The 26,162-nt window shown below is 45.6% G+C and overlaps 1 protein-coding gene and 1 long non-coding RNA gene across 2 annotated transcripts in view; one reads left to right on the forward strand and one right to left on the reverse strand.

The window, feature by feature from the left end:
• Positions 1-1,113, reverse strand: part of TMEM231 (transmembrane protein 231) — a 66,312-nt gene extending 65,199 nt beyond the window's left edge. Inside the window, exon 1 of the mRNA XM_029608237.1 lies at positions 50-1,113. Coding sequence (XP_029464097.1) covers positions 50-188 — 139 coding nt within the window. The 5' untranslated portion in view covers positions 189-1,113. The remainder of the gene's footprint in view (positions 1-49) is intronic.
• A 2,065-nt stretch (positions 1,114-3,178) lies between these two features.
• Positions 3,179-25,098, forward strand: LOC115096090. The gene is made up of 5 exons (XR_003857956.1): positions 3,179-3,266; positions 8,904-8,990; positions 10,803-10,989; positions 11,183-11,324; positions 24,913-25,098. It is a non-coding gene; the product is annotated as an uncharacterized LOC115096090 (long non-coding RNA).
• Positions 25,099-26,162: the final 1,064 nt, after the last annotated feature.

Genomic DNA, 26,162 nt, shown 5'->3' on the forward strand with positions numbered 1-26,162 from the left:
GCTATATACAAAGTAAGGAAGAATTAAAACATAACTAATTTATCTTCACCTTGACTCCTAAAAGCCATCAGCAATGGAGATATGTAGGTTAATGCCAAAAGTATCAACATAAACAGAGTAGCCTTGGAACAGATACTAGTTTTGTATTTAATCCGTGTTGGGTGAGAATAAACTTCATATAGAGCCATTCTGGTAATAAAAAGTCAGGTTTGAAAAACAAAAGTCTGCAGGATTCACGCCCTCTGTTCAAAGAAGTCTAGTTGGGAAAATCCAGCCTGAGTACTAATATGTTAAAGTTTTATTTTTCAAGGGCTCTTTTCTCCTAAAACATAATCTTTCTCACTTTCACGCACACAAAATAAATCGGGGCTAAAAAAATATGAAAAGTTTCAGTGCTGGGTGTCTCCCTGTTTCTAGAGCTCAATGTGTTTCTCTGTCTCCCTACCATCTATTCCTGTCTGTCTCCCTGCTTCTGTAGCTATGGCCTGATTTACTAAGGCTTTTTTTTACTCATTCTGTGTCTGTGAGAAATAAGTTTAGTAAATAATGCCCTACATCTGTGTGTCTGGCTTCCTGCTTCTGTAGCTCATTAAGTCCATCTGTCTTACTGCCCCCAAAGGTTTATAGGCTGTGTGTCTGTCTCACTGCTTCTGTAGCTCACTGGTTCTGCCTGTCTCCCTGCTTCCTTAGCTCACTGGTTCTGCCTGTCTCCCTGCTTCTGTAGCTCACTGGTTCTGCCTGTCTCCCTGCTTCTGTAGTTCACTGGCTCTGTCTGTCTCACTGCTTCTGTAACTCACTGGCTCTGTCTCCCTGCCTCTGTAGCTCACTGGCTCTGTCTGTCTCACTGCTTCAGTAGCCCACTGGCTCTGTCTCACTGCTTCAGTAGCTCACTGGCGTTGTTTCTCTTTTCTGTTGTTTCCGCAAGTTAGGATTTCCCACCGGATGCTTAGGACCACCGCACACTTATGTCCTAAATACCGAACCGAACCGAACTCTACTTCAATCAAGCCATCCGGATTTTCCGATCTGGAGCGTGACTGCGCGCAGTTTTTCGGCGCTCCGGGCAACACAACAGACCCGATTCACCCCAGCTGTCTCTTTAAATTAAAAGATGGCGCGCATTACCAAGTTTGGACTCTATCCGTTACCATAGTCCTGCTCACCATAGCAACCGAGGCCGACGGGAATTCACGCAGGTCCAACCAACTATCTCTGTGTCTGTGGGCGGGGCTCGGTAGAGCCACTGAAATTATAGCGCTCAGATTGGCGGATGCAGATGACTTGTTTTATGCCGGAAACTACTGCCTATAAACCTTTTTTGCTACATGCACAAATGATGCAGGTTACACCCTACATCCTATGATGCAGCCCAGTACAAACGTCCTCCTCTCCATACTGCAGGGCACGGCCCCATACACCCTACACCTCATGCTGTATGTCAGTACAACCCACACTCCCCGCCCCCCCTTTCCCCCACGACACAGCCCCACACCCAACAATACAACCTAGTACAACCCCCCCCCCCCCTATACTGCAGGACACACCCACACACCACAGTGCAGACCAGTACAACCACCACTAGGACACAGCCCTACCTTCAAATACACATACCCTCATACCCAAATAGACACAACCCACATCCAGATAGACAGACAGAGAGATAACCCCCCCCTAGACCCAGACCTCCCACAAAAAGACAGAAATCCAATACCCTGACAGACACAGAGAGACATACATACCACACCTAGACAAAAAAAACAAGAAACCATATTTAGAGGGCAGACACATAGATACACCACTGACAAACCCACATCACAGACACAGAGAGAGGCATAGATATACCGTAGAGATGCCATACTCAGACAGAGGGCAGACACATAGATACTCCACAGACAGACCCACATCACACTCAGACACAGAGAGAGGCATAGATATACCATAGAGATGCCATACTCGTTTGAAAATCATTCCTTTTATATAAAAAAATACATGTTTATTGGACAAACTTAATACAGGATTCGTTTCATGGTTGACTTACCCGAATTAATAATGAATTAACAACTAATATTGTTATAGAAATTATAAGAATTACAAGTCTGAAATGTGTACTTATTTGGTTTTATGTGAAATGTGTGTTGAATGTATGAGGGGGTGTGAGTGAGTTAGATTTTAAATGTCTAGGTAGTTAAATATGTGGTTGCATAAATAAAATATTGGAAAAACAAATTATAGAAAAATAAGTTCTTCTTTTGTGTGTGACTTATACTCAGATAGAGGGCAGACACATAGATACTCCACAGACAGACTCACATCACACTCAGACACAGAGAGAGGCATAGATATACCATAGAGATGCCATACCCAAACAGAGGGCAGACACATAGATACTCCACAGACAGACCCACATCACACTCAGACACAGAGAGAGGCACAGATAGATATACCATAAAGATGCCATACTCAGACAGAGGGCAGACATAGATACTCCACAGACAGACCCACCTCACACTCAGATACAGAGAGAGGCATAGATATACCGTGGAGATGCCATACTCAGACAGAGGTCAGACACATAGATACTCCACAGACAGACCCACATCACACTCAGGCACAGAGAGAAGCATAGATGTACCGTAGAGATGCCATACTCAGATAGAGGGCAAACACATAGATATGTAACCGTCTCTTTTTAGTCAGTAAGGAGGCCCAGACAACTGATCCGTAAAGATAGACTTTTATTGCCAGCAAGATGCAGCTAAGACAAAGGCTCAGTACAACTGCATGCCCCTCCCCTTCAGGAGCAGACTCTTATGCACTTTACAGTTCTTATCTTTTACACATGCGTTCTAAGCACTGCTGAGCGAGCATATTCCGGCTGAAGGGGCTACTGACCCCCTCCCTAGACACCCTGGAACTTTCGTGAAACTTCTCCCATGTTCTGCAGGAGAGGCTGCTGGGACTTGCAGTTCTGGAAAGGAATTCGCGAGTCTGCAGTAATACAGCCCATCACATAATACATCCATTGTTCTAATCTAGGTTACAGCAGTGAAAGCTTATCAGAGAATAAGAACAGCGAAGCCAAAAAAATGAAAATGTGCAATGTGCTGACAGAGAGTTAGACTCCTTCAGATATACTACTAATAAACCCACATCACACTCAGACACAGAGAGAGGAATAGACACACCGTACCCAGACATAGAGAAAGACACAGGCAGACAAACCACATATGTCACCCCCACACAGACCCAGAGGAAAGGCAACACAGGTAAGGACTGAAAACGTTTTCAAAAAACTTAGGTGCTAGCCAAAACCTTTTAGGAGCTGAAAAAAAATTGTCTCACCCTGTCCAATTTTTTGACTTTTGACTTATTTACTGATTTTTTCCTTTTTTTCTCTCTATTTTTGCTTTTTACTTAGTTTGCTCATCCTTTTTTGTCACATTCTGGGGGATGTGAGCCCTTGGACTGCTGCTAGGTTGGCAGAGTCTGGGGCATACAAACACAGCAAGTGACACACCAAGAGGCAAGGTCTTCTGCCTGGCCAGACCCCTTCCCCTTGGGTTGAGCCCGCAGGTTCTGGCAGCCAGCAGGACTTCTCTGGCAGGGTGCAAAAAACAGTGAGTCAGATAGGACCAAGGTGGGCCGAGGTCAAGGACAACAGAGTTCAGAAAGCGTCGAGAACAGGTAAGGGTCGGCTGTAGAGAACTAGCAAGTGTGGTGACAAGGCAGGAGGTCGACGCAGGCAGAGAACAAGCAAGGTCGGTGTACAGACAGAGGTTGAAGCATACAAAGATCAAGCAATGGCAGAAGGCAGTCCAGCTCAGCAACAGAAGAACAATCCAAGGAAAGGCTAACTAGAAGGCAAGGCAAGGTGATGCAGGCAGCGAGGCAAGGCAGGAGACGGCAAGGTATGTTGTGGATTCCTACTAGTGGGACGTCTCTGAGAATAATATAGCAGACAAAGAAACCACAGGAGCCAAATACTGTTGTGAATAATCTGAGAAATCTGTATTGTGAAATTATGTATATTTGCAAAATATAATATGAAACAAGTCGGTCACTTATAAAAATGACTGTAAGTACCTGGATGACGCCGATGCAATACAGACGCACTAAACCAGTGCACAAAACTTGGCACCCGCAGTTTCAACATGCGCACAGATTCCTTGGGTGCTGTATGCTGTATTTAAATGAAACACAAATGAAAAAGGTGCCCAAAACGAGTGTGGGTGGTCAAAAAAGAGCATCCTTAGCGCCACCTATTTTTTTTATAGCATAGGACGTCCGTATAGCATCGCTCATGCGCTGAAATTGTGTCAAAGGGACCTATCCGTCAAAAGGGCATGCGGTTTATGGAACATGAAAGAGATGTTAATTGAAAATTTTTATTAATTCAAAATGTTTCATTTTTCCCCCAACGTGATGTCACAATGTATGTCATGCTTCGCGCTAAAATCCTGCTTGGGTATATAAATTGCTGCAAGGAGCCAGACAATCCTTTTTGCTCAGTTTTTCGATTGGATCTTTACTGTATCCTGGTGTGTGGGACTCATATTCGATTCGCTATTGCTGGCAAATCTACTCAGCTTCAATTTCAAGAGGTAATTTTTTTTTCTTTAGGCAAACAGCATAGATGCCCAATTCCTAGATGTCCAGGTGAGGAGCGGGAGGGATCCGGGCGCCTGTACCCGGGCGCCCAAGTCGGAGGTTCTCGCATGGACGTCTAGGACTTGGGCACCCGAGTACAGGCCCATTACAAGCAGCTGGGTCCTGCTCATCGCATGGACGTTCAGATCTCAGGCGCCTGGGTACAGGCCTGTCCTCGCATGGACGTCCAGGACTTGGGCACCCGAGTACAGGCCCATTACAAGCAGCTGGGTCCTGCTCCTCACATGGACGTTCAGATCTCGGGCGCCTGGGTACAGGCCTGTCCTCCCATGGACGTCCAGGACTTGGGCACCCGAGTACAGGCCCATTACAAGCACCTGGGTCCTGCTCCTCGCATGGACGTCCAGGACTTGGGCACCCGAGTACAGGCCCATTACAAGCACCTGGGTCCTGCTCATCGCATGGACGTTCAGATCTCGGGCGCCTGGGTACAGGCCTGTCCTCGCATGGACGTCCAGGACTTGGGCACCCGAGTACAGGCCCATTACAAGCACCTGGGTCCTGCTCATCGCATGGACGTTCAGATCTCGGGCGCCTGGGTACAGGCCTGTCCTCGCATGGACGTCCAGGACTTGGGCACCCGAGTACAGGCCCATTACAAGCAGCTGGGTCCTGCTCCTCGCATGGACGTTCAGATCTCGGGCGCCTGGGTACAGGCCTGTCCTCGCATGGACGTCCAGGACTTGGGCACCCGAGTACAGGCCCATTACAAGCAGCTGGGTCCTGCTCCTCACATGGACGTTCAGATCTCGGGCGCCTGGGTACAGGCCTGTCCTCGCATGGACGTCCAGGACTTGGGCACCCGAGTACAGGCCCATTACAAGCACCTGGGTCCTGCTCCTCGCATGGACGTCCAGGACTTGGGCACCCGAGTACAGGCCCATTACAAGCACCTGGGTCCTGCTCCTCGCATGGACGTCCAGGACTTGGGCACCCGAGTACAGGCCCATTACAAGCACCTGGGTCCTGCTCATCGCATGGACGTTCAGATCTCGGGCGCCTGGGTACAGGCCTGTCCTCGCATGGACGTCCAGGACTTGGGCACCCGAGTACAGGCCCATTACAAGCACCTGGGTCCTGCTCCTCGCATGGACGTTCAGATCTCGGGCGCCTGGGTACAGGCCTGTCCTCGCATGGACGTCCAGGACTTGGGCACCCGAGTACAGGCCCATTACAAGCAGCTGGGTCCTGCTCCTCACATGGACGTTCAGATCTCGGGCGCCTGGGTACAGGCCTGTCCTCGCATGGACGTCCAGGACTTGGGCACCCGAGTACAGGCCCATTACAAGCAGCTGGGTCCTGCTCATCGCATGGACATCCATATGAGGATGGGCCTGTACCCGGGCACCCAAGACCTGGATGTCCATGCGAGGAGCAGGACCTGGGCACTCGTAATGGGCCTGTACCTGGGCGCCCAAGTTTTGGAGGTTCTCACATGGACGTCCAGGACTTGGGCACCCAGGTACAGGACCATTACGAGCGCCCAGGTCCTGCTCCTCGCATGGACACCCAGGACTTGTGCGCCAGGTACAGGTCTGTACCCAAATGCCCAAGTCTTGGATGGCCATGCGAGGATGGGCCTGTACCCAGGCACCCGAGACCTGGACGTCCCTGCAAGGAACACAACCAAGGCACTCGTAACGGGCCTTTTCGATCCTACACCTTGCCTGGATGTGCATATTATGCTATGTCTTAATGTACCCACATGTGCCTTGTTCCTGTTGCCCTTCCATTAACTGCCTGGATATTTCTTTGTGGACAGTAGATATTCATACATGTTACCCTTTAATTGCAATAATTTGGAATTGACAACATTCTTTTTTTTTATTTTATTTTTATAGTTTCAAATGAATATAACACAAACTTGTTACAGAAAAGGGAAGATGATATCCAATTGTAAATAAGCAATGATACAAAATTCTGAAATACATGCCCCCTTAATCTCCCCTCTATATAGGTAAATTGGGAGAGAAATCCAAAGTAATTTGAGCGGATATCAAGAAAAGAAAAATAAGAAATAAGGAGCCCTCCAAACCCTTATCTAAGCCAGAGCATGAATGTACTTAGGAGTGCGCATCTAAAAATAATCTTAATTGCATCGGGTCAAAATAAATATACTTCACATTTTGAAATTTTAGGATACATTTACAAGGATATCATAATATGCATTGTGCCCCAATTGTGGCAACATCTGGTCTTATCGCAAGACATTTTTTCCTGCGCTCCTGTGTGGACTTAGTAATATCCGGATATATCCATAGCCACTGGCTATGGAATAGCAAATCCATAATATATCGGGCTTGGTAGTGTGTCCGTCAGTGCTCGCGCATGTTCCGCAGCCCGCCAATAGATGGCGCTATAATATATCGGGCTTGGTAGTGTGTCCATCAGTGCTCGCGCATGTTCCGCAGCCCGCCAATAGATGGCGCTATAATATATCGGGCTTGGTAGTGTGTCCGTCAGTGCTCGCGCATGTTCCGCAGCCCGCCAATAGATGGCGCTATAATATATCGGGCTTGGTAGTGTGTCCGTCAGTGCTCGCGCATGTTCCGCAGCCCGCCAATAGATGGCGCTATAATATATCGGGCTTGGTAGTGTGTCCGTCAGTGCTCGCGCATGTTCCGCAGCCCGCCAATAGATGGCGCTATAATATATCGGGCTTGGTAGTGTGTCCGTCAGTGCTCGCGCATGTTCCGCAGCCCGCCAATAGATGGCGCTATAATATATCGGGCTTGGTAGTGTGTCCGTCAGTGCTCGCGCATGTTCCGCAGCCCGCCAATAGATGGCGCTATAATATATCGGGCTTGGTAGTGTGTCCGTCAGTGCTCGCGCATGTTCCGCAGCCCGCCAATAGATGGCGCTATAATATATCGGGCTTGGTAGTGTGTCCGTCAGTGCTCGCGCATGTTCCGCAGCCCGCCAATAGATGGCGCTATAATATATCGGGCTTGGTAGTGTGTCCGTCAGTGCTCGCGTATGTTCCCCAGCCCGCCGATAGATGGCGCAGGCGGCTCCCTGGCCACCTTGGAGGCTCAAACACGCCAGAGGTACGAAGGACAGCGGCCATTGCGGGACAGGCAGAATATAGCAGAGGAGACCCTGGCATGCCGCGAACGTAGCGTGTCCCGAGGCACACACTCTGTTCGCAGTGAGGATGAAGGCCCAGCGTGCCATTCGCGGCGAAAAGGGAAGGCCCCCGTGTGGTGCGATCGGCGCACCCGGGCCTTCATCTTCGCCGCGAACGGAGCATGTGCCGCGGGACGCACTCCGTTCGTGGCATGCCAGGGTCTCCGCTGCTATTTTCTGCTCAAGGCGAAAATGGAAGTCCCCTGTGTGCTGCGAACAGTGCGCTGGGCCTTCATCTTCGCCGCGAACGGCGCGGGTCCCGTGGCATGCAGGTGAGAGACAATGTGTGTCGGGGAGGGGAGGGTGAGAGAGAGCAGGAAGGTGTGAGAGAGAGCATGGGGGGGGGGATGCCGGTGAGAGAGAATGTGTGTGTGAGAGAGGGGGTGACAGAGAGCATTGTTGGTGAGAGGGGGTGGGGAGGGTGTGAGAGAGAGCATGGGAGGTAAGAGAAGGTGAGTGGGGGATGCTTGACTGTGGGTTTCAGAGAGAGGTAGCCTATATGAGGGGAGGGGGATGCCGGTGAGAGAAAATGTGTGTGTGAGAGAGGAGAGGGGGGCGTGGGGGAGTGCGAGAGACAGCTTGGTTGGTAAGAGAGGGAGTGCGTGGGAAAGGCTCGCCATCCGGGCGTAGAACGGGTACAGTTGCTAGTTTCTATATATAAAGAAAAATTTCATAACATTATTACAATCCTGTTCAAATGCAAACGATACTACTAAAGTGTCCCTTTGCCGTATCTCAGTCTCTTGAGTCATTTCTAGTATTTCCGTTATATTGAGGGATTGTTGTTCTTCATTTCTTTTTTCCATCCTCTGAGAAGCTCTTTGGGGCATATAGAAGGCTTTCGTGATTAGTGGCATTGCTTCAGTAGGAAATTTAAGAATATTTAACAGGTAGTTTTAAAGAAATCCACTAAGGGTAACTTACGAACTACTGGAAAATGTATAACCCTTAAGTTCAAAATCCTCAGTACATTCTCCATATTTTCTAGTTTCTTAGTTGCTATTGCCTATGATTGTACCGAATTATGCTATACTTTCTCCACTTGGGTAATTCTTTTTTTTCCTCATGTAAAATAACTTTATTCTCAATGATCTTTCCCCGCTTATTAGTCTCCATAAGAAATTGGGTCAAAGAGGTGATCGCGGATTCTATAGATATCAATGCCGACCAAACAGATTCTAAAGTCACTTTTTCAGGTTTGTATAATGTAAATGCAGTACCTGTAATTAAAGATGCAACACCTTCTTCATTTTCTGATATTTTCTGTTCCAGTGCTGTAGTTGAGGCGATGGTTGATGTAATTTCCAATAAATGTAAATCCTCCCTCTGCTTACTTGCAGGTCAATCCTGTAAAGTGCGTCCGCAGTCTCCCCGTTCCTAACCCACTTTCTACTCACTTTCCGGCCGCGTTAGCCCTTCCTGCGATCCCCAATCCCCTTTAACCTACTCTTACCGCGTCCTTAAATCCCCGGGCAACCCCTTCCGCACGCAGCTTGTATATTACATGTAAACGATCGAATTAGCTATTCCCTAGCATCCAGTAACCCGCGCCCCGACTATCGCTTTTTTACCCTGCCGTTTTGCCGCGCGTGTAACCTGCTAACTTACCGCCTACCCTTACCCCTGCGTTAGAGGCAGGGGTAAGGGTAGGCGGCAAACTTTCCCCCAGCACCCGCTCACCTGCCCTGGCCGTGTCCATGGGTGCTGGTCTCCGGGGCAGCCCCAGTCCTCTCCCCTCCTCCCGAAGCAACAAAAGCAAAAAAAAAAATCGAAAAAAAAAAGTTGCGAGAGGGGAGAGAGGACGGGCAATCCTACGCTCGGGACTGCCAGTCCCCTCTCCCCTCCTCCCGAGGCAAGGCGCGAAAAGCAGCCTTGCTCTGGGAGGAGGGGAGAGAGGATTGGCAGTGTAAAGCGACGAAGCGACTTACTTTTTTTGCAGCCCCCCTCCGGAGACGGACATCGGCGAGGACGACCGCGGCTCCCTGCCTCCAGCTGCCCGCGAAGATAGACGCCTGCACGGGCGAAAGCGGCCCCTGTTCGTGCAATTGGGCCGCTCAAGACGTGACGTCACGACGTTTGGCGTCACGGCATGTGACGTCACGCCTTGAGCGGCCCAATTGCACGAACAGGGGCTGCTTTCGCCCATGCAGGCGTCCATCTTCACGGGCAGCTGCGGTCGTCCTCGCTGATGTCCGTCTCCAGAGGGGGGGCTGCAAAAAAAGTACGTCGTTTCGTTGCTTGGTAGTCTGGGCAGCTGCCTGCATTTTCTAGCTCCTGCCTCCGTCCGACTCGGAGTACTGACTCGCTTTGATGCTATTGGTTGGAGCTGGGAAGCCACATGGGCAGGGAGGGATCAGCAGATTCTGGTGCTCTTCCCGTGCAGTGTACTGCCAATCCTCTCTCCCCTCCTCCCGGAGCAAGGCTGCTTTTCGTGCCTTGCCTCGGGAGGAGGGGAGAGGGGATTGGCAGTCCCGAGCGTAGGATTGCCCATCCTCTCTCCCCTCTCTCTCTTGCAACTTTTTTTTTTTCGATTTTTTTTCGCTTTTGTTGCTTCGGGAGGAGGGGAGAGAGGGCTGACAATCCTGAGCGTCGGAGAACTGTCCACTTCCTGGTACCTGTCATTTCAAATGTCATTTGAAATGACATTTGAAATGACAGATACCAGCGTGTCTGTGAAGCGTTAGGCCCGCGCACCCAGGTTACTGTATAGGCGCTGTATAGCGCTCTATACAGTAAAACGGGTTGCGCGGGCCTAACGCTTCATGGACACTTCTTAGACGCAGCTTGCATTTGCAAGCTATTCACATACAGGATCGAGCGGTAGGTGAGCTGGACTGTGCGTGCGGCAACCGCGGGTGTGCCGGGCACTAACGCAGCTCTTCCTACCGCTCGTTACTGGATTAACCTGTTGGGGAGGCCACATCTAAAGAACCAATAGCCTCAGGAGCAGAGCTTGGGTCCTTTGCCAGTTCCCCCATTGTTAACCAATCTCCTCTATTCACCAGCAGAAAAGTTGAAGGTGGCATAGAGGTCTCCATCGAAGAACCACAGGGCAGGGACAGTGTTTCTGGTGCACCGGGACTCAGCGAGATCTCATCGGCCATAGGGAGTTTCGCTCCCTCCTTGCCAACCCCCTCAGCGGCCCTCGCTCCCAGTAGATTTGGCATGGAGGAGAGTCCACGGATCCCAAAGAAGGTAAATTTTTGCGGAGTTTTGCTTAGTATGTGGTATAATATATAGTGTAAAGAGGTAAATTTTGCAGTAAAAGAGAAACAAACAATGGAGCATCTCTCTCCTCCTCCTTAACAGTCAGCTATCTTGGATTCCTCGGCTTTTCTCGAATTGACAACATTCTGATGTATGCAATGTTTTTTTTCTTTGTTCACAGTTCGGATGGGCGTAGAGTTAATTTGTCACTGCTGAAAAGTTGGTGCCAGGGGAACTTGCCAGTATCCCTTTGTCAGATCAAGCGTGGAGATGAACTGGGCAGTTCCCAAGCATTCAATTAGTTCATCCACGCGGGGCATCGGGTATGTGTCCAGCTTTGAAGCCTCATTGACCTTCTGGAAGTCAATACAGAACCGGATACTACCATCCGGTTTAGGTACCAGTACAATGGGCGAGGACCAATCGCTATTGGATTCTTCTATGACCCCAAGTCGAAGCATTTCTTTCACCTCAGCTTCTACAACTTACTTCCTGGCTTCCGGTAGGGCCGTTGTTTAATTATTACTCCTGGGTTTGTAATAATGTCGTGACACACTAAGTGAGTTCTCCCGGGCTTAGTCGAGAAGACATCTTTATTCCGAGTCACCAGTTTATCTAGGTCCACTTTCTGCGTTGTGGAGAGTTGGTCCACATATGGGATCATCTGGGGCCCGGAAGTTTGTGAAACTTCTGGACCAAAGTCTTCTTCTTGGACCAGACAGCAAGTCGGAGCAACCCATTTTTTTAGTAGATTCACATGGAAGATCTGTGCCTTCTTCCGTTTGTTGGGTTGGGCCACTTTATAATCCACTGGGCCCATCTTCTCCAGTACCTTGCCAACGGGACAGCAATTTACTTTCTGAAGTCAGTAGTAACACTAGTACGTGGTCTCCCAGCTGGAAGACCTGATGAACAGGCATAATCAGGCAGCCTTCCCTGCCCTCTATAGTCGGTCCTGCATCTGGATCACATAGTCGGCCAAATTCCGTCCAGAGTTGGGTTACTCCTCCCAGGTCTCTCGTACTACATCCAGAATTCCCCATGGTCTTCTTCCTTACAATAATTCGAACAGGGAAAACCCGGTCGAACTTTGAGGGACTTCTCGAATGGCGAACAATATATATGGCAAGAGTAAGTCCCAATTCTTGCCATCTTCCGCGATGAACTTCCTCAATATCTGCTTGAGAGTTTTGTTAAAAAACTCCATGAGCCCATCAGTTTGTGGATGGTAAACTGATGTCCGCAGGGTTTTTACTTGCAATAATGTGCAAACTTGCTTCATCACTTTAGAGACAAACGGGGTCCCTTGGTCGGTTAATATCTCTTTGGGTAACCCCACCTGTGAAATCACCTCCACCAAGGCTGTGGCTATTGTTTGAGTCTTCATATCTCGTAGGGGAATAGCTTCTGGATACCTGGTTGCATTGTTGAGAATGTCCAGGATATATTTGTTTCCGCAGCTAGACCTTTCTAAGGGGCCTACCAAGTCCATAGCGACCCTCTCAAAATGTGTCTCTATAATTGGCATGGGCACTAGGGGAGCTACGTACGTTGCTGCCGGTCTGGTCAGCTGACAGGTAGGGCAGGACTGACAGTATTTATTTATTTATTTTATTTATTTATTTAATAGCTTTTAATATACCGGTGTTCGTGCAAGCACATCACGCCGGTTTACAATACAACTTGAGAAAGGAGGAAATTACATAAAACAGGGAGCGGGTAATGGAGCAGGAGCGAAAAAGGAGAGGGAGTGAGGGAGAAGGGTTCCAGGAGGAAAGGATAGCAGCTGAGAACGTATAGTAGCGTAACTGTAAATGCAGAGGGATATACAACATGACTTAATTAACGTAGTCCTGAACGTGTCGATATAAGCCAGGCCAATAGAACTGGGCTAGAATCTTTTCTCTTGTTTTCTCTTCCCCTAGGTGGCCCCCCAAAAGATGACTATGGGCGAGCCGTAACAATTGCTGACGATACTGCTGGGGAACCAAAAGCTGCTCAACCGTTTCACCCTCCAGATTCCCCTTTGCTACTCTGTATACTAGATTTTTCTTGAGTACAAAAAAGGGGGGGCTGGCTTTTGATCCTCCACCCCAGAGACTAATTCCCCATCTATCATCTGTATATTCTCCCGGGCCCCTTTTAGTGTTCCATCTTCTTGTTGGGCCTGCCTAAAATTCCTGGGGTTTCCCTCGCCTATCCAGTCTGAGGGAACCTCTATGGGTTGGGGAGCCCCCTCTAACTCCACGAATGCCTCTAAACCTTGGGAATAATTATACTTTTCTATCCTATGTTGTCTACGAGGCTTGGGTGTCTTAGGATTATTAACATACAAGTCCAGGTCTTCTAACGGAAAGACCTCTGGAAATGAGGTCTCTTCCTCGCTGGAGTCATCTGGGCCTCTCATGAGCTGGGCCCAAAGAGTCCCAAAGTCTGGATAATCTCGTCCCAGTATCACTGGATACGCACGTAACCCCCAAAAACCTACCCCTGCGCGCGCGAGCCTATTTTGCATAGGCTCGGCGGTTCGCGCAAGCCCCAGGACGTGCATATGTCCTGGGGCTTTCAAAAATGGGTGGTCTGGGGGTGTGGCCATGGTCTGGGGGCGGGGCTGGGGGTGTTCCTGAGTCCTCTGGCACAGCGGCCAAGCCGGAGGTTCGTCCGCCGGCAGCTGGCCAGCACAGGCAAGTTAGGCAGGCGTAACTCGCTGAAATAAGGTGGGGGGGTTTAGGTAGGGCTGGGTTAGATAGAAGAGAGGGAAAGGTGGGGGGGAGGCGAAAAAAAGTTCCCTCCGATTTCGGAGCAGCCTTGGAGGCGAAAAAAAGGGAGGGAAAGGTGGGGGGGAGGCGAAAAAAAGTTCCCTCCGATTTCGGAGCAGCCTTGGAGGGAACAGGGAAAGCCATCGGGGCTCCCCTAGGGCTCGGCGCGCGCAAGATACACAAGTGGGCAACCCCTTGCGCTCGCCGACCCTGGATTTTATAACATGTGCGGTAGCACGCGCATGTTATAAAATCAGGTGTACATTTGTGCGCACCGGGTAGCGCGCACAAATGTACCCCACGCGCGTAGGAATTAAAATCGGCCCCACTGGGTCTGAGCGGATGCCCGGAGCTGTTGCTGTCCCTCCACCAGGGCTTGCAGTAACTGTTCCATTTCTCAGGGAGGTTCCTGCAAAGGCTATTCTGAGCTCCTGCTCCTTCAAGGCCGGAAACCTTTCTCCTTCTTTCAAGAAAATAACCAAATAAAAGAAAAGCCTGCTTCTCCAGCTCTGACTCACTTCTTCTGTTCCCTCACTCCGGCAGAGCCTCTCTCCTAGCCGGTACCAATAAACATAAGAACATAAGAACATGCCATACTGGGTCAGACCAAGGGTCCATCAAGCTGAGCATCCTGTTTCCAACAGTGGCCAATCCAGGCCACAAGAACCTGGCAAGTACCCAAAAACTAAGTCTATTCCATGTTACCGTTGCTAGTAATAGCAGTGGCTATTTTCTAAGTTAACTTAATTAATAGCAGGTAATGGACTTCTCCTCCAAGAACTTATCTAATCCTTTTTTAAACACAGCTATACTAACTGCACTTACCACATCCTCTGGCAACAAATTCCAGAGTTTAATTGTGCACTGAGTAAAAAAGAACTTTCTCCGATTAGTTTTAAATGTGCCACATGCTAACTTCATGGAGTGCCCCCTAGTCTTTCTATTATCCGAAAGAGTAAATAACCGATTCACATCTACCCGTTCTAGACCTCTCATGATTTTAAACACCTCTATCTTTTTTGAGATGCGGCGACCAGAATTGTACACAGTATTCAAGGTGTGGTCTCACCATGGAGCGACACAGAGGCATTATGACATTTTCTGTTTTATTCACCATTCCCTTTCTAATAATTCCCAACATTCTGTTTGCTTTTTTGACTGCCGCAGCACACTGAACCGACGATTTCAATGTGTTATCCACTAAGACGCCTAGATCTCTTTCTTGGGTTGTAGCACCTAATACAGAACCTAACATTGTGTAACTATAGCATGGGTTATTTTTCCCTATATGCATCACCTTGCACTTATTCACATTAAATTTCATCTGCCATTTGGATGCCCAATTTTCCAGTCTCACAAGGTCTTCCTGCAATTTATCACAATCTGCTTGTGATTTAACTACTCTGAACAATTTTGTTTCATCTGCAAATTTGATTATCTCACTCGTCGTATTTCTTTCCAGATCATTTATAAATATATTGAAAAGTAAGGGTCCCAATACAGATCCCTGAGGCACTCCACTGCCCACTCCCTTTCACTGAGAAAATTGTCCATTTAATCCTACTCTCTGTTTCCTGTCTTTTAGCCAGTTTGCAATCCACGAAAGGACATCGCCACCTATCCCATGACTTTTTACTTTTCCTAGAAGCCTCTCATGAGGAACTTTGTCAAACGCCTTCTGAAAATCCAAGTACACTACATCTACTGGTGAGCCTTTATCCACAAACAACAATTCTGTGTGGCTGCCGTTGCAGCCAAGCCCCCCAAAAAAATGTTTTTATTTTTTTTTCTAGTGTGGATCCCTGTCTGTGCAGACACTTAGAACAGGTAATCCCACTTCTACCACCATATGTGATGCCCTTGGAGCAGTCTATGGCTGGGGTAGGCCGCAGAACAGGCTGGAGAATGGGCTGCTTTTTATCAGTTTATTTTCAAAAGTACATAACAGAAGAGGAGCAAATGGCTGCTTACCTCAGCAGAGTGACAAGCAACGAAAATGTCCAGAACAAACACAGCATTGGATTACAGCTTCCTTCTTCTCCCTGGGGCCTCTCTAACTCTCTCAGGGCCTCTCCTTTGTATCCCAAACCTCAGGGAAATGCCCCCACCCAAGGATCCCTTTCCTGTCTGTCTTAAGGTGGACCGGGCCAGATAGCTGGAGCCGGTCCTTTAAGGCAGTCTGAGGCTTTCTATCCTGGCTCAATATTACAAACAAGATCGCCGATCTTACCTGTCCCTCTACCACCAAATCCTTAAAACCACCCCAAGCAAAAAGATAACCGTGGTACACTCCAACACTCAAAACCCTCAAACAAGAACTCCGGAAAAAAGAAAACAGCTGGCGCAAATCTCCTTCCACCATCACAACGCTAAATTATAAATCCCATCTCAACACATACAGATTAGCCATCCTAAAAGCCAAAAAAGACTTCTTTGCAAAAAAAATTCACAACTTTGCACTGGACCCAAAGGCTCTATTCTCATTTGTATCTTCCCTAACAAAACCCACTCCACCTAGCATTCCAGATGAACTAGCAGCCAACAAAGCTGAGGAACTAGCAATCTACTTTGACAAAAAGATCACCAACCTCCTCAAGCCTATCCTTACCCAACAAACAACAGTACTACAGCCGACAACCTCACCATATAACAAAGAATACAGCCTATCATTGTTCGAAACTCCTTCATCGTTGGAAATCGAACTTATTCTCAAGAAGCTCAAACCATCTTCCCATCCTCTGGATACCATACCCTCCAATCTTCTCCTAGCGACCCCTAACACCATTTCTAAACCCATATCAGACATCATCAACTGCTCCTTAATACAAGGAAAGGTCCCAGACCAACTCAAAATAGCAGTTTTGAAACCGTTACTAAAAAAACCAAACCTTTCAACGGATGACCCTGCAAATTTCCGCCCTATCGCAAACCTTCCCCTTATCTCAAGAGTGATGGAAAGATTCGTCAACAAACAACTGTCGGAATACCTGGAGGATAACAACATTCTCTCCCCTTTCCAATTCGGCTTCAGGAAATCTCAAAACACGGAAGCACTCCTAACATCGTTATCCGACACCATACTTCTTAATCTCGAAAAAAACCAACCCTACCTCCTCGCTCTTCTTGACCTATCCGCCACATTTGACACAGTCAACCATACCATACTACTCGAGCGGCTATCCGACATAGGAATTCAAGGAGAAGCACATAGCTGGTTCCAATCGTTCCTGGAGAACAGATTCTACAAAGTAAAAATCAACAATGAAGAATCGCATCCTATCAAATCAACTCGAGGAGTACCACAAGGATCATCTCTCTCTCCTACACTATTTAATATTTACTTGCTTCCACTCTGCCACTTACTCTCTAACCTCAAGCTAAAACATTATATTTTCGCTGATGACATTCAGATTCTCATGCCCATCACAGAATCACTACAAAAAACTTGGGCGCATTGGAATATCTGCTTACAAACCATTAACTCTCTCCTATCCAGCTTGAACCTCATACTTAATCCAAACAAGACAGAAATCCTCATCATCTCACCAGACGAAAATCACACCCCTACCAACTTTCAAAGCGTAACTCAATTCTCATATCCAAACACTAACCTATCCACCTCCGTCAGAGACCTGGGGGTGCGTCTCGACAACAAATTTAACCTAAAATCCTTCATAACCAACACAACTAAAGAATGCTATTTCAAACTCCAAGTGCTGAAAAATCTCAAACCTCTTCTTCACTTCAGTGACTTCCGGCTAGTAGTCCAGTCTTTAATTCTGTCTAAGCTGGACTACTGCAACTCATTACTGCTAGGTCTCCCAGCTTTATCCACCAGACCATTACAGATGGTGCAGAATGCAGCAGCAAGGCTACTCACCAACACTAATAAAAGAGCCCACATAACACCTATTCTTCACAGCCTACACTGGCTTCCTATAAAAGCTAGAATCACCTACAAGACACTATCAATGATCCACAAGGATATAATGGGCATCGCCCACCTGAATCTAAATTCGCATCTCCGCCTCCACACATCTCATAGACCCATCAGGCACAACTACAAAGGTTCCTTATATGCTCCCCCGATCAAAACCACATTAACAAAACGAGCACTCTCAACAGCCGGACCCACACTCTGGAACTCACTACTGCCAGATCTACGCCAAGAGACCTGCCATCTAACTTTTAAGAAAAATCTAAAAACGTGGCTTTTCAGGCAAACATATACAGAATCACAAGTTTACTTAGACACCGGCCAAAAAGAAAAATAGCCCAAACACCAGATCCTAGTTTCACCTATACCCCCTTCAAGACCCAACCACGTCAGATCTGAACTTCTCACCTGTTTAAGACTTCTTCTCTGATTCATCAGTCTTCCTTAACTCATGCATTTCTCGCATATTTTGCACATCAACATGGTCTATGTACCCTCATATCACAATTTAGTCTACCCTTTCATTTTTTCTAGATATTTATTCTCGCTATAAACATGCCGAACATTTACCTACATCCTGTTGACGAGTTACTATTATTATTATCTATGTAATATTTAATTTATTATTAATATCTATATGTTATATATATGTTATATGTCTATATGTTATATGTGATATATATGTCTATATATTATATATATATATATATGATATATATATATATATATATATATATATGATATATGTCTATATGTTATATGTGATGCTGTCTGTGCGATTGCACAGACAGCATCACAGCACAACAGCTAAGTCCCTCCCTCCAGACTTACCATCCAATCAGGGAGACGAGAGGGATTTTAAATTTCACATCTCTCCGGCGTCGCGTGCCTTTGGCGCGCGACAAAGGGGCTTGCCCCTTTGTGCGCCCCTTCGTGCAGCCCCTGAGATCATACTCTTTTTCATTATCTGCTTAATTCTCCTTTCATACCTTGATTAGAATTCAGCATATCATCTTTAAATCTATAAATTACATTGGCAACAAGATTCAAGTCAGCTGATTCGTGTAAGGGAGACGAGAATAGATCCCAAGCTTTATTCATCAACAGGAAAACAAATTGAAATTGTAATCCAAAATCTCCACAAACCCTGGAACCTCAACAGATAGTGTTCCCTGATCCTAAAGCCAGCTTCGGGTCAATAATAAGCCAGTTTACTGGCCCTTGAATCTTCATCTTCTTTGGAGCACTCGAGTAAGCCTCTAATATTCTCTCTATACCACACAAACAGATCAACATGCTTCTTGGTTTCCCTATCCCTATACATCACCATGTTTGCCATGGCGAATACTCCATACCAATCATCAAGAATCAACGTAAACATCAAACCAAGCCTCTCCCACAACACTACAACCGTCATCAAAGGCTAATTCCAATAATGATTTCACCAATCACACAATTCCTCGGCCTTTCTCTGTTATCTCTTACTCTATTCAATGCTCAATCACTTTAAAAAAAAACTCATATCTTAAACGACTACCTTACTGAAGTAAACCCAGATATCTGTGCAATCACAGAAACGTGGTTTAAACCTTCAGATTTAGCTCTGTTAAATCAACTACCAACTCAGCTTTATGATTTTTTCTCCATACCTAGAACCAAAAGAAAGGGAGGAGGTCTGCTTCTCGCAGCCAAGAAAGGTCTAAGAATATCTTTACAACATTCATATACCACATCAAAATTAGAGCTCTCTTTCTTTAAATCTGATCATTTACAAATTGGCCTAATCTACGCTCCACCAGGATCTTTAGATTCTGACCCTTCACCAGTCATTGAACTCTCTGCCAAATACTTCAACCCAGACAAACCTGCCATCTTACTGGGTGATTTCAACTTACATGTCGATGCTTCACCACAATCCCCAAATTGTGTTACCCTACTCTCGGCTCTCAACTACATGGGCTTCACACAAATTATAAAAGCCCCTACCCACAAAGCAGGTCACACTTTAGACCTTATTTTCATTAATCAGTGCATCTCAAACACAAATACAATCACATGTTCACCTGTCCCTTGGTCGGACCATCAAATCATCAACACGACCTTCAAGCTTTCACAACATCCTCCACTTTCGTTCCCAAAAAACACTATTCAATTCAGGAAACCTTGTTCTACAGACCTTCTCATCAATCAGTTCACTAATGAATTATCACATCTCGATCTCTCCAACGCATCTACAGCCACCACCTCATGGTGCAACATCACCAAAAAGATCGCAGACATTACCTGCCCTTCCATCACAAAAGTAGTACAACCTTCGCCAGACAACAGGAAACCCTGGTTCACCCCAGAACTGAAGCTGCTTAAACAAGAGCTAAGAAATAAAGAACACACTTGGAGGAGAAACCCATCCCCCACAACATTAGCTATTTATAAAACCTCCCTCAATGCTTATAGGATCACCATACTGAGAACAAAGAGAGATTTTTTCTCAAAAAAAAAACATCATTTCATATTTGATTCAAAAGCACTTTTCTCCTACGTTTCAGCTCTCACTAAACCATCACCTCCTACCATTCCTGATGATCAAGCACTCAACAAAGCATCAGAACTAGCAGAATACTTTAAGGATAAAATTGACAAACTGACTATCTCTTTCTCATCATCTTTTTCATATCCCCCTTTCCCTCACATTACCTCACCTCAACTAAATACAACGCTGGAAACTTTCGAGACCACTTCAGCACTTGAGATAGAAAACATACTTAAAAAAATGAAACCGTCATCTCATCCCTTAGACACAATTCCTACTAACCTTCTCATCGCAATAAGAAACTCCATATCAAAACCAATTGCAGACATCATTAACTGCTCTCTCTCCCAGGGTCTAGTTCCTGACCAACTTAAATTAGCCATTCTCAAACCTCTACTTAAAAAACCTAACCTTCCAACCACAGATCCAGCTAACTTCCGCCCAATAGCTAATCTGCCATTGATCGCCAAAATTATGGAAAAGATAGTCAATAAACAACTATCTGAATATTTGGAAGAAAACAACATTCTTGTATCTTCCCAGTATGGCTTTCGGAAATCGTTAAGCACTGAATCTCTCCTTATCTCTCTTACCGATTCTATTCTATCTTAAATGGACAAAAAACAACCACATCTTTTGATACTACTAGATCTCTCTGCAGCCTTTGACACTGTCAACCATTCATCTCTATTAAAATGTCTGGCAGATATAGGCATTAAAGGAACAGTCTTCAGCTGGTTCAAATCCTTCCTAGCAAATAGACAATTCAAAGTAAAGATTAACAACAAAGAATCACAACCGATCCCTTCCAACCGGGGGGTCCCTCAGGGTTCCTCCCTTTCCCCTACCCTCTTCAACATTTACCTCTTACCTCTATGTCATCTACTTACTAAACTAAACCTAACTCACTATCTCTACGCGGATGACATCCAGATACTCATCCCAATCTCAGAATCCTTACAAAAAACCTTGGCTCACTGGAACAATTGTTTGCAACAGATCAATCATCTTCTCTCCAGCCTTTGCCTCATTCTTAACAACAACAAAACTGAGATCCTAATCATCAATCAAGACATCAACATCAAACTTCTAAACCCAGCTGACCTACTCAACTCATCCACTCCCATATTAAATCACTCACCACATGTTCGAGATCTAGGTATCATGCTAGACAATCAGCTCAATTTTAAAAAATTCATAAGCACAACCACCAAAGACTGTTTTTATAAGTTACAAGTCTTAAAAAAATTGAAGCCTCTTCTTTATTTCAACGATTTTCGGATGGTCCTACAAGCCATTATTCTATCAAAAGTCGACTATTGCAATTCGCTTCTCTTTGGCCTTCCATATTCATCCATCAAACCCCTCCAAATGCTACAGAACTCTGCAGCCAGAATCCTTACCAATACGAATAAAAGAGATCACATCACCCCCATTCTCAAGCTCCTCCACTGGCTGCCTATAAAGCAAAGGATCCTATATAAAGTACTCACCGTAATTCATAAATCCATTCACAATATCTCTCCTCTTCAATTATGTAACCAACTACGCCCTCACTCCTCCTCTAGACCCATCAGAGGAGCATATAAAGGCACACTCTATGTACCTTCAACAAAATCCTCGCATCATAAACGTGCCATATCTACAGCAGGCCCCATTCAATGGAATGCGCTCCCACCAGACATTCGGCTTGATTTCTGCCACTCTTCATTCAAAAAAAAACTTAAAACCTGGCTCTTTAGCCAAGCTTTTCCAGGACCATGATCATCATTTTTTCCCCTCCAACCAGCAAGAACATATCTTCTTCACAAACCCCCATTTTCCATACCACTACCTACTTCGGTATCTAATCTCTTGCTGCAGGACACTTGAGACTTTCTCACTTATACGTTATAATTTTTATGCTCAATAAGACCTGTCAACTTAATTGTTTAAGTCTTTTTTTTTCTCCTTTATCTTTTGGTCATCAATGTTACAACGTTATTGTTAAATTTTGAACTTATGTACACTGTTCCAAGTTTCATAACCTTGTTCTATGTAATGCCTTTTGGCAATTTTCATGTTCTGTTTCAATGTAAACCGATGTGATCTTTATTTCATATAGGAACACCGGTATATAAAAATCTAAAAATAAATAAATAAAATGTTATAGGTTATATGCTATATGTTATACGTTATATGTTAAGAAACGCTGTTCCATGTAACGCCTTTTGTGCGAAAGTTTTGTTATATGTAAACCAACCTGATTCGATACTTGTATTGAGAATGTCGGTATATAAAAATCCGAAATAAATAAATAAATAAATAAATAAATATACTATATCACACTGCAGCATAATTAAAACTGTCAACTAGGAAATGCCAGCCGAAATAGGTATTTTTTCAACATTGTTTTGAACACCTTAATGCAGATAGTCAATGTCAGATCAGCGGGTAATATATATAGTGAGAGGATCCTGACTTCATCAAATAGTGGCAAGTCAGGCGTGAGCGCACCTAGGGGCAGCCCTGCTTTGGGGTCGGCGGCGTCTTTCCCTTCCAGTGTGTCGGGCCCAGTCAAGCGTGGTGTCCTGCCTCATGCTCATATGGAGGCCTGCCCTGATATCGGGAACTCCTGCAGTCGGTTCGGGGCTGGAGGTAAGAGCGGTGGTCCGCAGCCCCCATCCCACAGACTGCTGAGCACAACGCTTTTTGAGATACGGCGACCAGAACCACACACAGTACTCTATGATAGTAACTTTCAAACAGGGGCGTGGGTCACATATACTCTTGCGTGTCAGCGCGAGCCCAGGGACGTGGCAATTTTATAACATACGAGCACATATGTGCGTATGTAATAAAATTGCCTGGACGCACATGTGTGCACCCGGTGTAGCAAGTTGGCGCACACAGCCATGCACAGTCGACTATGAGTTGGGCAAGTGAGGGAATTTTATAATGGGTGCATCCATGCCATGACTAGTTCCACCAGTTTGTCCACCATTTTGCCCAGTCTAACTCCCCCCCCACCAGTTACCCCAGACCCTTAAACCCCTCAGGGATGTTTTTTCTTTTTTTTTAACTTACACCTCTTCCATAGCATAAGTTATGAGGCACTGGACCTGGGCGCACAGGTACACATATCTTGGCCCTGTTCTGGAATACCCATGCCCCACCCACACCATGCCCTTTTTTCATTCACAGTGAGATACTCACATTTTGTGAGATGTGCATGCATGTAGGCAGCTTTTAAAATTGAATGGACACATCTCCTGATTTTGACGCATGCATCCCTTTTAAAATTTAGTGACTAATTGCCCCAGAATTCTCACTTTTTCAGATCAAGTAAGTGATCTTTGTAAACTCACAGTTCTAATAATTACAAAAAATACTAACTTACACTAGCTCAGAAACACTTTAAAGAAATCCCTTACTGTTCCTAGGCTGCTTTTTATTTTAATTCAAGTTTGGCCTCAAAATGGAGCAATACAAGGGGCATTATGACATTCGCTGTTTTATTCTTCATTCCTTTCCTAATGATTCCTAATATTCTGTTTGACACTGCACACTGAACCAAGGATTTAAAAGTATTGTCCATTATGACGCCCAGGTCCTTTCCCTGGGTGGTAACTCCTAACATGGAAGTTAACATTGTGTAACTACAGTGTGGGTTGCTTTTCCCAAAGTACATCACTTTGCCCTTGTCCAAATTAAATTTCATCTGCCCAGTCTTCCAGTCCTGCAAGATCCTCCTGCAGTTTTTCGTAATCCACTTGTAATCCACTTGTGATTTAACAACTCTGGATAATTTCCCTCTGCAAATTTGATCACTTGTTTCTTTTTCCAGATCTTTTATAAATCATTTATAAACTATTTAGTTTTAATATTTGCTTCCTATCTTTTAATCAGTTTGCAGTCCAGAATAGGACATTGCATCCTATTTCATGATTTTTTAATTTTTTCAGGAATCTCTCATGGGGCACTTTGTCAAACGCCTTCTGAAAATCCAAATACACTACATTAACCGGCTCCACATAGGCGACTTATAAATAAATTGAGCGCCCTTGGTATGAGCCCTAGACTAACTGGGTTACAAACTGGTTGAGTGAGAGACAACAAAGTGTTGCATCGGAGGTGGACCCTTGGGCCGAGGTGGGGTTGACGCAACCCGTAGGTAAGGACCTACAGGTCCTCACCATGAGCGGGCAGAGTGGGCTGAAGCTAGAGGCCGCTGGGGCTTCACCTATACCAGCCCTCATTCCCCTCGGGTTGAGCCTTTGGGTGCCGGGGCCGGCAGGTGGGCCTTGAGGTTAGTGAATAGCGAGAAGTGGTTCAGCCCAGAGACAGCAGCCGGTAGATGGCATAGTCCTACCCCGGACTGGATTCAGTACAGGAACTCAGGCACCAAAGGAACAGTGAGTAACTGAAGGCGCTCAAGCAAAAGAAGGCCTAAGCCTTGTAAGTCCACGTCCAGAGGATAGGCAAGAGGAGGCATCACTGACAGGCTAGGATCAGAGCCGGCGGCAAGTGGAAATCGTGGCAAGCAGCGTGGGGTGGGGTTGACGCAACCCGTAGGTAAGGACCTACAGGTCCTTACCTACGGGTTGTATGTCGAGGATTATATACAAGGGCTCTATATATATATACACCGAGGTTGAAAGCTGTTTTTTAGTTATTACTGTTGTTCCTCATTGGTTTTCTCATAGTGAAGAAGGGCCACGCGGAGAAGCCCGACGAGCAAGGACATCTTGGCTGGTAACACTGGGGACCATGGCAGAGCCGGAGACGACCAGAGGTCAGAGCTGGCGGCCCACTGCCACCAGTGAAGAGGAACAAGGAGCTGGAGTCCACATGAGAAGCTGAGAGGGGTGTGCCATGGGTCTGAGGCAATGGAGGGTAAAGTGACTTGCCCAAGGTCGCTAAGGGCCATGTTTAGTTGGTTACTTAGAAGGAGAAAGGGGTTAGTTCAAATGTTGGTTCAAATATACATTGGATTTTTTATTCAGTGATTATATAACAGAGGTAGTATATACACATGTTTATTTATAGGGCTTATATGTCGAGGCTTGTATGTCGAGGATTATCACTGTATAAAAAATCCAATGTATATTGAAACCAACACTTGAACTAACCCCTTTCTCCTTCTAAGTAACCAACTAAACATGGCCCTTAGCGACCTTGGGCAAGTTACTTTACCCTCCATTGCCTCAGATACAAAACTTTAATTGTAAGCCCACTGGGATAGGGAAATACCTACAGTACCTGAATGTAAACCGATGTGATATCTCTGATCGAATGTCGGTATATAAAAATTATAAATAAATAAATAAATAATATTAATCTACTAACATTAATTTAATGTTTTGTAATCATTTTTACTGTTTTTTGTTTTAAAAGTGTATACCGATATGATAATTTTTTTTGAATACCGGTATATAAAAGTGAAATAAATATATAAAATAAGATAAATAACATATGGGAAATTAATATCAGAAAAAATTTTGCTCTACATTAAATAATCCACAGGCTGCCTGCAATGGGCTTCAACCAGCATCATATATTAGAGTACTCCATTCACGTCATATACTACTCCCATACATAGCAAACCTACCTCAAACAGCTTTTATTATATTTATCAGTCCTAAAACTATTTCCTAAATTTTTTTTTTATACATATCTTTTCTCGTTTAAACAAACCAATTTCCTTTTTCTATTTTCAGTCTCACAAAAGGTGCTTTAAAATCAATCCCACAGGCTGTAAATAGGAAAAGATAAGTATAAAAAAATGTTTGGAAATAGTTTTAGGATTGAGAAATATAAAAGCTGTTTGAGGTAGGTTTGGTATATATGGGAGAAGTATATGATGTCAACAGAGTGCTCTAATATATGATGCTGGTTGAAGCCCATTGCGGGCAAGAGCCTGTGGATTATTTAATGTAGAGCACAATTTTTTCTG

The sequence above is a fragment of the Rhinatrema bivittatum genome, chromosome 7 (genome assembly GCF_901001135.1).
Source record: "Rhinatrema bivittatum chromosome 7, aRhiBiv1.1, whole genome shotgun sequence".
NCBI classification, from domain to species: Eukaryota; Metazoa; Chordata; class Amphibia; order Gymnophiona; family Rhinatrematidae; genus Rhinatrema; species Rhinatrema bivittatum.